This window comes from Urocampus carinirostris, chromosome 17 (genome assembly GCF_059441175.1).
Source record: "Urocampus carinirostris isolate Australia breed hairy pipefish chromosome 17, RoL_Ucar_1.0, whole genome shotgun sequence".
Lineage (NCBI taxonomy): Eukaryota > Metazoa > Chordata > Actinopteri > Syngnathiformes > Syngnathidae > Urocampus > Urocampus carinirostris.
The window spans coordinates 8,840,652-8,858,701 of record NC_142365.1 but is presented as its reverse complement, the minus strand read 5'-3'; the positions used below and the strand labels follow the sequence as shown (position 1 = coordinate 8,858,701).

At 40.3% G+C, this 18,050-nt stretch overlaps 2 protein-coding genes across 2 annotated transcripts; both read right to left on the bottom strand.

The window, feature by feature from the left end:
• Positions 1-55: 55 nt before the first annotated feature.
• Positions 56-10,606, bottom strand: ik (IK cytokine). Its single transcript, XM_088321783.1, has 20 exons — positions 10,436-10,606; positions 9,403-9,466; positions 9,233-9,325; positions 9,023-9,082; positions 8,781-8,948; positions 8,601-8,715; positions 8,438-8,508; positions 8,298-8,344; positions 6,726-6,889; positions 6,551-6,659; positions 6,430-6,469; positions 6,213-6,351; positions 3,750-3,771; positions 3,584-3,667; positions 3,404-3,488; positions 3,271-3,328; positions 3,097-3,185; positions 1,549-1,657; positions 1,102-1,136; positions 56-250 (listed from the first exon to the last, which is right to left on the bottom strand). The coding sequence occupies exons 1-20, from the start codon at positions 10,443-10,445 to the stop codon at positions 223-225; spliced, it is 1,590 nt and encodes a 529-aa protein (XP_088177909.1). The 5' UTR covers positions 10,446-10,606; the 3' UTR covers positions 56-222.
• Positions 10,607-13,048: 2,442 nt separating this feature from the next.
• ins (preproinsulin) lies at positions 13,049-13,470 on the bottom strand. The gene is made up of 2 exons (XM_088321045.1): positions 13,296-13,470; positions 13,049-13,218 (listed from the first exon to the last, which is right to left on the bottom strand). The coding sequence occupies exons 1-2, from the start codon at positions 13,468-13,470 to the stop codon at positions 13,049-13,051; spliced, it is 345 nt and encodes a 114-aa protein (XP_088177171.1).
• Between the last annotated feature and the right edge of the window lie 4,580 nt (positions 13,471-18,050).

Sequence of the window (18,050 nt, the reverse complement as noted above, 5' to 3'; positions counted from 1 at the left end):
AAATCCCACACGCACAATTTTCTTGATTTCGACATTTTATTCACGTTCACCGGTTGAAATGATCAAAAGGAACCAGCCACACTTTTTAAAAAACTTAAAAGATAGAACCAAGGTTAGGCCATGATTTTTTTTTATATTTCAAAATGTATTTTAATCATACAAGTATGCAGTCGTACTGCTAATTGACCAAAGTGATTCATCAAACATAACAAGGGACCAGGTTCAGTATTTGGGACGCTTCATGTCCACCCTGTGGGAAAGAAACACAGAAAAAGCAATTAGCGGCAACACTTCTGACCCCTACATCATAGTTTATGGCCCGCGGGGCAATGTTGAGAGAAGCAGAAGAGAAAAATGAGCCGAACAGCGTCAAACTATTTCAAATATGGACACTGGATGTCACCAAAGCCAGGCACCACTTGCAAAGCACCCATTGAAGCTGTATTTGCTGACCACCATTAATCAACCAGAGAACATTGATGAAACCCATTCCTATGTTATTTCACGGTTTAAGGCTACATTTAAAACAGCACCTGGGTGTCTATGCAGGAGTGTAAAAAAGCATTAGCTCCTATCTATAATGAATATGAAATCTAACAGTGAAGTTCTCCTTTTCAGTTAAAACTTTTCATAAAAAAACACAAAAACATCATTTAAATATTTGTGTTTGTAAGCTATTTTTTCCCAGTCTGCGTGAGTTTCCTCAATTTTAAATAAGCTGAAGGGAAAATTAATCACAAAAAGATTAAATCCCTGTGAAAGAGAAAAAATATTCAGAGGTAAAAAACCTTAACAATTGTTTTATAATCAAATCTTACATCCCTGAATCATAATCTAATTATAACCCTCCAAAAAGACCCCCGGGTAGTCCAGCTTAAGCACACTTTTTATGCCAATACTTTACTAGTCCCACTCCCAAACTAAGCTGAGTTTGACACCCTTGGTCTATAGCATTTTTTAATACCTAAAAAATATTTTAAAAACGATTTAGCTGCAATTTTCATTTAAATATATATTGGGCTACATTTGTAACAAATGCATCAAATATGTCATAGTTAAGGAGTCCAAGAGTGAAAATTTCCCAGTATAACAAAAACTCACCCGTCTGCCTCCAGTTTCTTCCTCTTTTCAATAATCTGGAACAACAAACAGGGTTGATATCAATTAGAAAGGACAGCAGAACAAGAATTTTGTTGCTGCAAATGTTTTTGCACAACTTTTCATTGTTCTCTTGTTCATGGTTCACTATTCTTTCATTGCCCTATTATTATAACTTGAGCCAGTATCTAAGCACTACGTTGTATGTGGTTTTGCTTGTTTATTCCGACAGTCTTGATTTTATTTTCCTCTATAAAGTCTTTATAACGCGATTACACTAGAGTTCCATGAGTGCAGACAATGCTTCACCACATAGATAGAGAGCTAGAGAGCTAGAGAGATGACAGATAGATAGATAGAGATAGACAGACAGATACTTTATTCATCCCTGTAGGGAAATTCACACTTCCTTATCAATATCAAAGACAATAAAGACAATTTTATTCTCACCGCGCTGATCTTCTTCCACTGGCGGTCCAGCTCCGCCTTTTCGTTGGTCTCCTTGAAGCGCCGCGTCTTGCGGCCTTCCGACATCTTGATGCCGTACTGGAACGCGGCCCTGAGGGCATACACGTTATCAATGACACTGAAGACAATTCAGGTCTAAAATATCAGAATTTGTCAATATTGGCGAGAGATAAGAATTCACCGAAATGATAAGTCAAATATTTATCAAAAATGTATGTCAAACTTTAGCGGTGATATCTCCTCTTGTTTAGATTGTCATAATTCCCTGCTCTCCTGACTCCCCAAAATCAATATTATATATATACATTACTAATACATACTACTAACATAATATTAATCCTCCGTAGTCTACTATGCCAGTCTACTGCAAATAACAAAGTACACATATTGTATGAAAACTTCAAAAAAAATAAAAAAACACAATGCACATTTTTGATATCACACACAAAAACTTCACTATCTGTGTGAGAGAGTATAGTAGTATGTATGAGAAAGAATAGTTGTGTTTGTGCGTGGGTATGACGCTCAGTATGAGAGTAAGTATAGTTGTGCAATTGTGAGAGTATGTTGTTACATTTGAGAGCAACAATCCATGTGTAGCGCCGATCAAAAGAACATGTTTTTGTTGACTTTGATCACTAAAGTAAAGTCGCTATCTTGCTGCTTGCACATACTTTGTGCTTATTCAAGATGCTACTATTTACGATCCAAGATCTTTGTCAGTTAATTGGCTGGTATCATCTGACATGAATCCCACTGTTCTGCGTCAACAAGGCGCGTGCAACTAGGCTGTCACACTTGTTTACAAACAAGAAAAGGGTCTATATGTAAACATACTTTAAATAAAATTGTCGTCCTGAAAAGTCATCCTTCTTTTTACTATTATACCTGTATTTGGTTTTAATGTACCTGTAAAAGATTGCATAAAAATATGTGTATCCTAATTGTGTAACACCGTTAAATGTATTCCGTTACGTGAGAAGGGACTGCACATGAGGTAATCCCCTCTTCTAGGAAGGCCAGGCTGCAATGGATTTTATTATATAAACTCACATACAAGCCATATTTAAAGCTATAAAATTAAATCCTAAAATCAGGGATCAGTTTATACGCGCATATTTGGTTGTGTGTCACCAGTATTGCATGGTAGGGACCAAATGGGGACGAGGCATGGCCTTATACAGGAACAACTAAATGGGCATTTCCTCAAGCTGAGGTTTTGAGTTCTTCCTTGCCCTCACGTAGGTTTTAAATCAGGGTTTGGTGTGGTGATAGTCTGTAGTTCACAATAATCTGTGGTCTGTACAGCCAGTTGAGACTCCTTGTGATTAAGGGCGTCACAAATAAACTTGACTATTGACGATGTGGATTGTGCTCTGGGTATTTATGGGGAATTAGTCCCATCTGCTGGACACTTGCACGAACAGCAGGTTTGGTGTATAGTTTCCTTTTTCAAGTGATATTGAGTATTGAACATCACTAGTGAGAGGTATATGTTCACTTTTGCAAAACTCTGGTCCTGGCACTTACTTAGGCAGTGCCTCTTTGTTGTTCATGTAGTCCGAATATTCCTCCTGAGTGTCAAAGTCCCAGCGACCTAGTGGTCCTTTCTTGTTACCCTGTAACGCCAAACACAAAGCCGGTCACCTGGAATCACTGTTCAACGTTGAAAAATAACTCAACAAAACTAAAAAAAAATCCTACTTGGTCCATTTTGCTATAGTCGGCTTCCTCGTCACTGTCCACAGCCAGGTCATCCATCCTACAAACATGAGCGCATGCACATGCTCCTTTTAATCTGCAAAGTCACCGGTGTTAAATTATACTCGCAACTTACGTAGCGGGGTAGCACTCAGCGTAAGAGTTGGAACCCCCGAAGAAATCTCCCAGATGTTCCTTTGTTTCTCTTCTCGGGACAGGCGTGCAACACGTTAAGGAAACTAGTTATTGCACACGTCGACGTTAGTTAGCACATTTATGATATGAACATTAGCTCATATCATATGACTAGGATATGCATCCTGGTCCTTCCATTGGTTCCCCGCAGCACCAGCAAACTTTTCGTTGATCAACTTCAGCTGATCCCGTACTGAACCTGGACCTGCGCCGCATACACATTGACAAAAATAAATCCATATTTGAAGAGTAGATAGCAATTAATCTCATGTTTTGATAGCACATACCTGTATCTGCTTCCTCCACCACCTACAAGAACACACACAAACACAGGCGGAATGGTTTGTTTTCATTATTACTATAATTCATTAATTGCATTTAAAACTCATTTGTGTATTTTTTATGTTGTAAGTGATTATTAACCCTGCAAGTGTTAGCATTAGTCCTGGACGATTTGGTTATTTGGTTTACTTCAACTTTTTTATAACTGATAACGGCGATGTGTTCAAAATTTGTGGCAGTTCTGGATTCAGGGAAATCTAACAGGGTATTCTTAATTTGCGTAATAATTGTAAAAGGTATCTGAATAGCATCATCAGATAATAGGTCCATCCCATAAAAGCTTTAAGGGACAGTGTGTAACAGCTCACCATTAGAGGTTGTCGTAGTTTAGGGAGTCAAGTCGAGTCATGCTTATTTGTATAGCCCATAATCACAAAGAGTCTCAAAGGGCTGCACAGACCACAGATTATTGCAAACCACAGACTATTATGACACCATCCCCTGATCTAAAACCTACATGAGGGCAAGGAAAAACTCAAAAACCTCAACATGAGAAAAATGAAGAAACCTTGAGAAGGGACCGCACATGAGGTAATCCCCCCCCTTCCAGGATGCAGTGGATGTTCCACGAACAAATAATACACAGATTTTGTGAACATAAAATAAAGATTATTCATAAACTATAGAAGAGAAGTGTGTTTTAAGCCTAGATTTAAACAGTTGCACTGAATTTGCAGATTTTAGTACGAAGAATACTACGTGGCAACTCAGAAGCTTAATCACTTACTTTATAGTGTAAGCAAAAATTAATTTCAGCCAGCGATAGGACATGAAAGCAGTTGGTAATCCCCAAGAGTGACAACAAAATACAGAGGATTTGTACAGCTTTTTAATGGCCAAATTCAAGCAGTTTTCGAAGTCTCTCAAATGCATTTTTTCAATTTCTTTAGCACCTTTAAAAGAAAATCAGGTGTGAATTATGTTCTTTGCATTGCCCAAAAAATACATGTGATCAATATATACGTTTTTATCTTGCATGTGCACTTTTCAAGACATATTTTTAAATTTTGAGTAAATCCTGAATAGATTTGTGGATCTGAACAATATTTTTGAGACGAAATCTTTCCCGATATAGGTGTTGGCTAAACATGACAGTAATATGTAGCTTACAATGTCAGTTGCAGGAAGTTCGTCCCCTTACAATTAACCAGTGAAAACCACTACCTTCATTTCTTGTATGGCTCATAATAAATGTCTATAATTGATACGTAATCCTTGCGGTAATACACATTTCATAGTGCCCTGTTGAGTTGTAGCGTGCAGCTGTCCTCTTGGGCGCGACCCATAGGGGGCGATGATGCTTCAAAGGACTATGCCATACACATACATGTTGCCGTCAAACACAAGGGAAGAAAAAATGCAATGGCAAAACGAAGCCAATAAAGAGAAGTGTCAGCGTCATTTTTAAGCAGACATGTTTTAGTTCTCTTCATTGAATGTGTTATCTAATGAGTCCGAATGCAGAAGAACATGGCAACGATTTCCAGCTTTTACAAGCATGTCACCCAAAATTCAAGCCCTTTTCAAACCTTGAAAACACAACATAAAAAGTCAAGCATTTTCAAGGATTTTAAGCACCCATATGAACCCCGAGGATACACCCACGGCAGTTGGAGTTGGTCAGAGCTCATGTAAGCATCTAACTTTATTTGCTAGCTGGAGAAGTTACAATGAAGGCCAGCAAGTATGCAAGAGCAAGGAGAATTTGTCAGGCATTGGGACCTTGAATAATGGACCTCATTTACATGAGAGGCCAGAGAAGGTAAAACTGCGAAAAACTATCAAAGATGACAACTCCCAGATGCCTGAATCACCAAACTCAGTCACATTTGCTTGCAAGGCCTGCTGTGGAACGTGAATAATACTGAGGGGGTGAAGCAAGCTTTATTTAGAGAAGGCAGCTAACAATACCAACAGAGGCTAACGGCGGGCCATAGCCTGCAGCTAAGCGGCAAACATGAGTGCCTAGAGATGAAAACATTGGCAAAAATTTTGAAGACGCCAGAATAATATGACTTACTTGATCAACACGTAAAGGGTTTAGCTGTGGTAGGTAAGAGACTGTTAAGCGCTAAAAGCAACACTGGGACAAGCCAACTTCACTATATCGTCATTCTGGCTTCCGTAGTAGTAGGATGGCCGTCAAAATTGTCAGTTTCTTCATTGAGGCGTCTCAAGTTAAAAATCTCTAAGCCTTTAAGTCGTGTTTGTGAGATAGTACACACAGTTTTGCTCATAAATTGAATCATGTGTGTTCTATTTAAATGACTGAAGTATTTTAGCACCACTAGGGGCCGTGATATAATATTGATTTAGGCTTTAATAGCAAATTTGGGACCTTTAGTTTGGATATTGCAGAATACAGGCTTTGTGTGCATAAAGTGTAAAACAATACTGTGTAATTTGACCTGTTGTTCTTTTTCAAAGTAAGCCTGTCTTCGCTTCTTCTCGTCCTCTCTGTCCCGGTCTCGGCGTCTTTCTTTTTCCTTGTGCGGTTTGGACGAGGCTACGGCAGGTGGCACGTAGTCGCTGATGTCGTCAAAGATCCTGTGCAAAACACGACACACAATGTGAAAAGGAGCCAAAAGGAAGAAAAGAAGTGACCGAAAATTGTTAGCTACGGACCCGATATCAGCTTCTGGAGCTCTTTTTTCATCCATTTTACCTGAAGTACATTTAAGCATAAACACTCGGTGTGTTACATCCACATTTGTTTTAGTTTCATGTCCATTTATTACAAGATCACCTTTGTCTTTCTTCTTAATCTTCTTGTGTCGGGTTCCTTGGCGGAGGTAGGAGAGAATTTGTGTCAGTTTGGAGATGACGATGTCGTTGGTGCTCAGCGTCGTCTGCGCCTATTTCAGGCGTGAAAATGCAGAATAAGCACAAACCCTTTTAACAGGCGATGATTAGGTGCGTACCTCCATACTGGGACAGTCGGCTTTGCTGCGAATCAGTGTGGTGGGAATGTCGGTGTCGGTAAACTCGTCATCCAGGTCCACCACGTAGGCCATGCGGCCTGGCAGGAAGAGCTCGTTGCGCTCCATCACGCCCGAGCGGAACACCATGCGGTAGATGTTGCGACCTGTCAGATGCAAGATGTTTTAAGGCAATGTTTTAGAATGTAAAGTTGTCAATGAGGAAACTATCATTTGTGATTAATCACTGCATTTCAATCAGAGACAATCTTCAAATAGATTCTATGGATTTTCTTTTAATAAGCAGCCGGCAAGAGGGTTACTATCCATCATCTATCTATCTTTCTACCCTGGTCATATCCCTTGAAAGGGGTGACCGACAGCAAGACAAACACATACAAAAATAAAGGGGAAAAAAAAGAAGCAAAAAGTAGCAAAAATCACACACAAAATTTTTGGGGACCATGGCCAACCCACATGCCCAAACACCCAAACAAGTTAAGCACCTCGGCACCCAAGTCGGTCATGCTTTTGTCCCTCCAGATGAAACGGGACACAAGAAAGCGGACATGTCACTCGGGTCAGGGTGACACAACACACTCTTCTGTTCAACAGCAGGGCTCTTCAGCTTTCACTGGTTTACCCCTGCCGCATCATACAAGTGCCCTGCCCATCCCTTAGAACATCCCACTATCCTTTTACAACACCTCTCCACTCATTCCTATCACCAACAAGAGCTCTAGAGGGTTACAAAAAAGTGAAAACTTATAATTACAATTTTATTAAAAATTACCTTTTGGTTTATTTTTAAAGTAATATGAAGTTTGGAAAAACGCGTTTAGGTCTGAAAATGGTGTTAATTATTGACTTGTGCTCAGGTCTTTTCACTGACACTAGATGACATTGGTTTTCCATGTTGGGCATTCATGACTGCTGGTCGATATGGAAATTTGAAGCAGCATTTTTTTCCCCAAATGCCGAAATTACATCTTAACAGCAGTCACCAATTATGACACTTAAAAGAGATACTCTATTGTGTTGTGCAACCTCCAAGTGAGGTCAAGTCATGTTTATTTGTATAGGCCTTAGTCAAAACTAGTCTGAAACGAGTGCTACAAAGCACAAGGAAAAAGACAAACTATGGTGTCTCCAAACCACACGGTTTTATTTTTCCTAGCATTGGCAGAAAGATGACGGACAATCATGTCATCTACCTTTACATGAGCCTTGTGTTATGCAAAATAAATAACAGTTTTCCTGACCTGCGCATATTAAAAAAATGAACTTTGTGTAAAAGGTCATATATTTTTGCTTATTATTCAAATCAATATTGCCTTTTTTTAACCACTAATGACATTTTAATGCGAAGCCAGGGGATCGTGAGAAGTTGCAGCAATTTAGAAGCAGGTTTCTACAGCGATTGCAAGTTGGCAAACTAGCCCTGCAATTACTCTCAAGTGAGTTTTGTCATAAGGTGTTTCCTCTTAAACGTAAGCTTTTCAGATCTTTGTATAGTGCATCTCTAGCAGCTACTTGAGAAAAAGACACGGCTATCCCGTTCCAACTTGAACTCACCAAGACGAGTCTTGAACTCAATCTTCTCCTCTGGTTCGACGTCTTTTCTGCCACACACACAATGACAAAGGAAAAGAGGACGTTTGCTTTGATGGTAATCTACGTCAGTCATGACGACGGCCAGGAGACTGAGGTCCTACTTGGCTTCCTTCTGAACTTTCTCCATCAAGTCTTCTTCTTCTTTCTCTTTGCTGTTAATCTCAGCTCTCACCTGACACACACGAAAAAATGTAAAAACAAGTGCATTGATTTAAATCTCCAAAACACAGAAATCATTTGTGTGTGCAATTGTGCATGTCTCACTTTCTGCAGCAGAGCAAAGTCGAGACCTTTCACCAAGTGAGTATGCTCCATATCACCACCCAAGAACTTGGACTCCTGGATCAACTGACGCCGTTTCTCTGCTGCGGATTTGTCCCTGCATAACATTAGCAAGTTAGCACAAACCACGCCATCATGACAGATTGCTCCAATTGCACTCACGCTTCGGCTGAAGGTCCGACAGCTCTGTAGTTAGCAGTGGTGCTAATGAGTTCAGTCTCCTCGTAGTCCTTGTTGACTCCATCTCGCCTCTCTCTAGCACGGTCTCGGTATTTCTCGGCCAGCTCGCGTTCTCGTTCAACCTCCTGCAGTCGTAGCTTAGCATAGTAGCTATTGAATGCACACATACGGCATCAGTCAGTCAACGGGCAAATATAACCGATGTTTGAAGAATAGATTTTAACCTCTTTTTCTTTCTCCTCCTTGCGGCAGGATCTTCATCTTCATTGTAGTCCCTTGGCATTCTGGGTAAAACACAACAACACTGTTATTGTGATTTTATTTAAGTTGTAGTCATTTAAGTTATCATCTAATGTTGATAATCTTGCAGAGCTAAAGGCATAGTGTGATGTTATGCTGTTAAAATGAATTTTAGCCTTTTAGCAAAAACGCACTCATGATGTCGAGACTTGGAAGGTGGAGCCGAAGAAGGCGTGGCTCTCGGGGTCATGAGCAATTTTCTGAAGTCATCGTTGGTCAACTTCGACCTGCAGGACCACGCAAACATTTTGGTGAACAAACACTTTTACTGTAAGCATATAGGAGAGTGTCAGTTAATACTTACTGAGCGGCTGATCTGTCGTCCACATCGTGACCCTCAGGGGCCAGAGGGTTGGAGTAACTCTCCGCTGTGAAACGTAAACCCACATCGAACAGATAAGCAACTTGAAATTTTGCTACTCCCTGTCGCCATTTCCTGGATTTAAGTCACGGTTGCAGCCTCAGTCAGCTCATTCCTCAAGTACTAATAAAGTCTTATTTTCTCAACTTTTTGGGGGTTTGGGTTGGCCTCTGGAAACGGGCCTTTTCAAACTTTTACTATTTTCACGCTACACTAACAAAAAAAACAGGAACAAGTGTGAAATGACTCTCCACGCCACCCCATTTCAATTTCATTTTGATTTAATACGTGGGGAAGGCACAGCAGTTCCATTTCCTGAGAGTGCTCTGTAAAAACAATCTGTAACAGAAAATGCTGTTGTCGTTCCTCAGAGCCACAATAGAGCATACTGACATACAGCATGACAGCGCTGTGTGGTGGGTACACAGCAACAGACAGGAAACCCTCGCAGAAAGTCATCAACACAGCCCTTAAAATCATTGGCTGCTCTCTACCCAGTCTGGAGGATATTGCTGGGTCTTGCTACCACAGGAGAGAAGACAACACTAATATGGTATCCTCTCACATCGAACACAAACTCTTTGACCTCTAGCAGATGCTCCATTTTATTACCTGCTCATTCCTGGAGTACCATGTCTAATCTCGTAGGAAACAACATTTACTACGTTGTTTTTAACGACAATCAGTTCATGTCTCTTTCCCCAAATTTGCCAGGCAAATTATTTTGTGATGATCATAGAATACCCTTATTTTTATTGCATGTACATAAACTCTCGACTATTTTTGTAGGATGTTATAATTTACTAGATGATTTTGTTTAAGGGAAATAAACAAACTGCATCTATAACAAGGCGCAAGAATTCTCCTCCATCCCTTCGGCAAAAAGCAGCTGCCTGGCATGTTAGCTTATGCTAGCTCTAGTTTTGCAGCGGTCACGTAAATAGCAAATGTGGAAAATGACAAAAGGATGACTTACTCTCCGGCATGTTTTCGGCTTTTAGTTGGCGACCCCCACCGAGAATTTTTTTTGTGTTTTTATGTGTTTGCTTTTAACGTAAAAGTCGACGATTCAGCGTCACTAGCAGAACAGCACTAAACTGTTTACGCTAGTGCTTCTTCCTCTTCGCGTTTTGGTCAGTGGTAGCGATTTGGATTTGTACGTTGACGCCCCCTGTGGTTTGAAAGGATTACTGCTTTGAGGAACGGAGTTGCGAGTAGAGGTAAGATTGGGCCTAAAATAACCAGCCCGCAGGGTTGGGTAGGGTTACTTTAACTCGATTACTTTCAATTACTGATGGATTACTCCATTACCAAATATGCTAATAAAAGACAAAATAAACCAAATATGAATGAAATGACTACATTTTGAGCAGGCTTGGGGAGTAACGGAATACATGGAAGGGCAAAAATGGTGTTGGCAAGGTGATTGGATTTATTTTCATTTTGTTTCTGTCGCATTTTTGTTAGTTTTGCCGGAGATCAAAGAGATCAAAGCCAGGAGCTTACCACGTGTTGTGAGTCATCATTTTATTAATATTTAGTTTCTTTTGTCTTTTATTAGCATATTTGGTATCGGAGTAATCCAAAAGTAATTGAAAGTAATCAAGTTAGTTCGAGTATTTTTTAATTGTTTTAATGAAAACTAATCAATTTTTTTAACGTTTTTTTTTTAAATATTCTTAAGATTATTTTCTTATTCTATTTTTACTGTAGAGTAAACATGTTTACCTTACTGCCTACTTCTGCACATCTGTTTAGCTGCTCCTCTTTGCACTTTTGCACCACTCATAACTATGACTTTTTGTACAGTATCCTTTTTCAGAGACTGAAAAGTTGATCAGATACTTATTTTGACTTCGTAAGTATTTATACATTTTCGGAAAATGCGGGTCAGATGTATAGTCATTTCGTTCTGTATACATGTGTACAAGAATGCCAAAAAAGTAGATCTAGGCCTATTTTACTCCTCATTGCTTCGTTTTGGCACGCTAAATTACAGAGGGGAGTTGAATTGGAATTAATTTGGGCAAATAACCACAGAAGCAATACATTTTTATGAGAGAGAGGGGAGAGAGACAATGAAGAACAATGACGAGTGGATTTAAAAAAAAAAAAAGCAGCGGCTCAGAAAGAGGAGCAGAGAGGTGAATAAAAAAGGGAGATGAAAGCCTGCCAGCAACTCAGCAAGAGAAAAGTGGTGGGTAAAAATAATCAGCTAGAGAGATTAAAAAACAACTACGCAGAAAAGCTGTGGATTTAAATAAAAGAAAAGATCAAAAATAAGATCAAAAGCAGCGCTGCAGCGAGAGAGGAGCCCGACCCGAAGCCCGAACTAATTATTGACATTTCAGGCCCTGGTTGGGGTTCAAGTAAGGGTTCGGGTTTAAGATCTTAACTCTAGCTGCAAGCTGTATTTTACATTCATATAATATAGGACTGCGATTGGCTAGCAACCAGTTCAGGGTGTCCCCTGCCCACTGCCCGATGATTGCTGGGATGGGCTCCAGCACCCCCGCGACCCTACTGAGGATAAGCGGTGCGGCTAATGAGATGAGATAATATAGGGTAAAATTTAAATGACAGTAAGGAGTTTCAGAATTTTTACTGAAATTATCATTACTTACTATCATTGGTAAAGTGAGCCAAGAACATTTTTTTGAATTAAAAACCATGGAGGATTTTACGGGTCACTTGACTTTTTGAGCGGCCGCCATATTGGATTACAAGGGACAATGGAAGATGCGAAGACATGTTGCATATTTCACAAATTTAAAAAGGAAATTGTGAGAAACAGGACTAGAGTAGTAGTGGAACTGAGCAAGTGTGTGGATGAGAGAGTACTTGTTTGGTTTGGACACATGGAGAGGATGGATGAGCAAATGTTGAAGAGGATCGACAGAGCAGAAGTAAATGGAAAGACCAAGAGGGAGGCTGCGATTGATGTGGATGGATGGTGTTATGAGTGCACTGCAGGGAAGAGCTCTAAATGTGGCAGAAGCTAGGGCTGTTGTTGGTGATTATTTTATTTTATTGCCCGTCAATGCCGAGGTCCAGCTTATCTCAGAAGAGCGATATGACGCTGTCTACTGAAAAACAACGGTAACCAGATGATAAAGGTGCTGTATCAGAGTCAGGTAAAGCGGCTGATCCTGCTACTGGTAACCATGGAAAAGAGTAGTACATGTTTCATGTGGCGTGGTAATCTCCTACCCCCAAAAACGCCCTACAGAGGGATAGGCGGCGCCAGACTGTGCTTTCCCAAGACACACCACAAGAAGTGGTGCTCCTACGACTTAGGTGTTTAAGGGATCTATGATCTTAAAATTTACCCCAAAAGATGTCACACAATTCAAATAATTCAAAATATAAGACCCAGGGTAAAAGAGTGTTTTGTGCTGTTTTATGGTGACCGGTTAAAAGAAAAACAATCAGCCCAATTCACAAAATCAAATATTAGGTAGCCAGACAACATCATCAACTACTGCATTAGTTGATAAAAGTTTATTTTTTTGGAAAAAATGGCTGACAAAAACATTGCTGCTCTGTCACCGAGCCCATCAGGTTAAGCTAGGTCAGGCTAAGCTAACAGTCAGTTGCAGTAGTCCTGCAGTTCGAAGATGTTACATGGCTTGTGGCAGCACTGCTCCACAATTCCTCGCTTCACCAGAACCTCCATGTGGTCCTGGAGGTCCTGGAAATCTAGTTCCGTCGCACCCTTGTCACCACCTGCCTGCCCACCAACCTGTGGCGGTAGGAAACCTGTACGCATACACAAATAAACGGCAGTCACGACAGTTGCTAACACGCTAACACCATTTTTCTGTTTGCGGCCTGACCCATGAGGGGGTGAACATCCCTCTTGGGGTTGTAGAAGAAACCGCGGTCGCCGCACACCAAAAAGAGGGCATCCACCAGGTGGGACCCACAGAGGTGTTGCGGGTCAGTGGCCGCAGACTGGGACGCTGCGACCAGGACCAACAGGGTCAATGCCTGAAGCCATGACGACGCCATCGCTGAATGACAAAAACAGTCAAAGCCACTTATGGTCAACTGCAAAACAAAAGAGTGAGGCTTACTTGTAGGGCCCAAGGAGGATGAAGATGACGACGAAGAGGACCAGAAAGTTGTGAGGACGAGCAAAGGTCCTACAAGACTTTTATAGGCGCCAGACACGTACGGTGCTGTTGCGTCTGCAAGCTTTTAGTCCAACAAACAGCACAAATGAGGCGACTTGATGTGATGATCTGCCGCAAATATTGACTCACTTGCTCTGATCGCTTTGACGTCTTCTTCGACTACCGATATTTTGCAGGAGTTCAGGTCGGGTTCTCGAGCGTTTCTTATTACCTGGCAATAGATCCTGCTCCTATATCATTTGCAAGAAAATCCATGCTGGCAAAAGTCAAGGGCCTCTAGCAAGTTCTGCTCCGGTATTGTACCCTGTCAATTGTTGGGTGTCAGTGGGTCTTGACCTTGCAATAAGTCCTTATCATCTGGTTAGTCATTGTCAGGTCCTTGTACCGAATTAGCCATCCTCGAGCAAACCCGAACCTGCCAGTAGGCCCATGTCTTAAATGGGTGATTTTAGTCTCAAATAAACCCACCACTTAGTCCTGGTCCTTAAAAGGGTTCCGACCAGGTCCATGTCCTACATCATTTGCTGGTTCTCAGCAGGTCTTGACTGCTGTTGGTCCTGGTCCTCTGTCAGGTGTTAGTTCTAAATGAGTCTCTCTTTCTTAAGGAATTCAGTGTTCTGCAGTTGTCCGTGATCCTTAATTGTTCACAAGACTGTACTTGCCCAAAAGACACCACAGGAAACGGTGCCCCTACAACCCTAGTGTTTCAGGGAACATCCGTGCTAGCCAATAAGTCATGCTCCTCTACCAGGTTCTGAACAGATACCTGTCCTCAATTGGCTGTCGTATGTTCTGGACCTTCCCAGAGGTAGCTATCATCTGGTTAGTCATCTTCAGTCACCAGGTTCTCGTCCTGAATCAGCCTCTCTCGAGTTAACCCATGTTTTGCCACAAGATAAGGGTCTTAAATTGAGATTTCTTTCCCAAACAAATCTATGATCACCAGAAGTAGATGCTAGTCCCTCAGCAGGTGTAATCGCTGTTTTATTAAGCAGTGGTTGACGCTGTAGTTGGTTCCGGTCCACCATCAGGAAGTTCTTCCAAATACGGCCCTGTTTTCCACTTGTTGGTGTCCAAAATTGGATTCCTGTTCTCAATGGGCCCTGGTTCTCACACAGGTTTTTACCCAATCTCTTTCCTTCACCAATTGTTTGTTCTCAGCATGTTTTGACTTTGCAGTAGGTCCTGATCCTCTAACAGGTCCTTGTTCTGAATGAAATGCTCTTTCGCATGCGAACCATTGTCCAGTAGTAGATCCGTGTCCTGAATCTGGTCTAGTTCTCTGGCAAGCCAATGGATGGTAGGTTCCTCTTCGTCTGCAAGCAGAAGCTGGTTGTCCTGCCAGTCCTGGTCTTATACCATAAGTTGTTCTTGTTTAGTATTGCCTTTCCCAAAAGCAGTAACCAAGTTTTCATCATGTCGCAGTATCTGTAAGCTTTTTTTTCATAATTGTCAAAAAAAGAAAAAAAGAAAAAATTCCCCAGTGATTCAAGCTCTGGTATCAGTATTGTCTTAAATTCTGTTTATGTGACTACAACTACATATTTTTGAACTATTTTCTCTATTATTTGCATTATTAGCATGGCTAGGGTATACGAAGTGTTCCTGTGTTTTTAACTTAATCTTAATCTTTTTCTTTCATATTTGAAACATTGTTTTGGTTTATACTGGAAAAAGAAGCTGCCAGAAGGTTGACGTCAGTGGAAAGTCACTTAAAGTACGGAGAGTAAAAAAACAAAACAAAAAAACCCACCAGCATGCGTGCTAGCATCATGCTGACACAGCTCACATAGAACATCTTCAACAGTTGCCATGACGACATCTCAATGTCAACGGGGAGATGGGATGCTGGATGGGATTTCTCAGAAAATAACTTGAAAAAAATAAACACATTGAATTAGGATTGCAGTGCACACGTGACAACATGAGGGCACCAAGCAATAATGGAAGCCGCATTCTCCAACCCACACGTGTTAAACTTATGGCTCGAAAGCCAAATGTGGCCATTTATTTCATTTCATGTGGCCCACAAGAACCTGAAGTGTTTGAGCGTTTAAAACAAATTAGACAAGAGTGTTTTGACCAAAAACTACATTTCCCACAATGCCTATCGACTTTGACGGCTCAGCGACACCATACAGGAGTGTTTTCATATTATGACCAATGAGTATAATTGAGAGATAAATGATCTAAAAATGTTTTGTTATTTTGATATATCTTGTTTATAATATATTACATATAAGTAGCGACATTTTTGTCAAGGCACGTAATGTGTGTTATTTGCAGGGTTGGGTAGGTAGGGTTACTTTAACTGGATTACTTTCAATTACTTTTGGATTACTCCAATAACAAATATGCAAATAAAAGACAAAAGAAACTAAATAGGAATAAAATGATGACTCACAACACGTGGTAAGCTTTCTCTCCTGGCTTTGATCTCTTTGATCTCCGGCAAAACTAACATAAAATGCGACAGAAACAAAATCACTTTTGCCATTCCATGTATTCCGTTACTCCCCAAGCCTGCACAAAATTTAAAAATTTTATTCATATTTAGTTTCTTTTGTCTTTTATTAGCATATTTGGTATTGGAGTCATCCAAAAGTAATTGAAAGTAATCAAGTTAAAGTAACCCTACCGAACCCTGCCTATAAGTGGGGTACTCAAAACCCTGGTTATTTGATATTTTACATTGAATATAAGAAGCATTTGTATTACATATCATTAAATAACATTAAGTTACATTTGTATAATAATAATAATAATAATAATAATTTCCTTGTATTGTCATTCTGTGTAACAATGTACACAGAACGAAATGTCGATTACACCTGACCCGTTGTAGCGAGCCGATGCAGCCGCAGCCAACAGAGGGCGCCGCCGACCACATTTTAAGTCTTAGGAATGACTCGGCCGGGGCGCGACCCTAACTCCAAACCCTAACCCTAACACTAAGCCAATATTTTTCATAAAAGTGGCCTTACTGTTTTCAGATTTCTCACGTGATAACGACTTTACCAACATCTGAAGAATTTGTAGGACTCATTAACGAAAAAAAATAGAAAAAAATGTATCATCTGCAATATTGGCTGGACAGTGCGTCAGTACGGGCATTATTGTATCCTATGTATGCAAGTAGTTACAGCCATTATTACAACAGTTAAATTATAGTTTTTTTTGTATTTAGAATATCAAAAATAGAAAAGTTTATCAAAATAATAATAACTAAGATGGGCCTCTACATCTTGTGAATAAAACCAAAAAATCACAGCAAAATTCACTTGTGCTATTTTTACACCATAGGTCATCTCATATAGCTGTATTCCCTGGACAACTCTCGAGGGCCAAACTAGAGAAAGAGAGAAAGAGAGAGGGGTGATAGAGAGATAAAGAGAGAGAAGAAAAATGAGAGGTATACAAGGAGAGAAAGAGAGAACAAGGGAGACACAGTGAGAGAGAGAGAGAGAGGGATACAAAGAGAGAAAAAGAGAACAAGGGAGACAGTAAGAGAAAAGGATAGTGAGAAGAAGGGAGAGAGAGAGAGATAGCAAGAGAGAGAAGAAAAAAAGAGAGGGACACAAAGAGATATAAAGGACAAAAGAGACAGCGAGAGAGAGAGAGAGAGAGAGAGAGAGAATGTAAGAGGCGGAAAAAGGGAGAAAGAGTGAGAGAAAAAGAGAAAAAAGTGAGAGCACGCAATAGGGAAAGAGAACTAAATAGAGGGAGAAATGGTTAAAAAGGTAGAGTGTAAGAGAACGAAAGAGAAAGAAAGACAAAGTAAGAGACAGAAAAAGACAGAAAGATGTAGAGAACAAAAGAAAGTGACAAAGATTGAGAGGATCAAAAGAATGACAGCAGAGAAAAGACAGAGAGAGAAAGGGAGAGAAAAAAGTGAGCTTGGGATAAAGAGAGGGAAAGAAAATGAGTAAGGGAGAGAGACAATGAGAAAAAGAAAGAAAGACCAATAGAAAGAGAGAGAAATAGAAATAAAAAGGAGAGAATGAGAGAAAGGGTGAGAAAAAAGTGAGCATGAGAGAAAAAGAGGGAGAGAAAAGGAAGAAGAAAGAGAGAGGGGCAGGGTGAAAAAAGAAAGAAAGAGCGATAGAAAGAGAGAGAAAGAGAAAGAAAAAGGAGAGAATGCGAGAAAGGGTGAGAAAGAAAGATAAAAAAAGAGAAAGATAGAAAAAGAGAGAATTAGAGACATAGTTAGAGTGAAAAGAGGAGAGAGAGGGAAAAGAGGCTGACGTGGCAACAACCCAAACATAATCTGAAAATAATTACCCTCAAAATCATGTGACCTATCCTTGCAATGCTAGCTTTTTTGTGCAATTCCGTTTCTTAATTTAATATATTATATGACGTCATCAACAGTTCCTTTCGTGATTTACGCTATTAGCGTTATTCCATGCTTGACCACGTGAGGTCAGCATTGTACACTAGTTACCGTAATCAGCA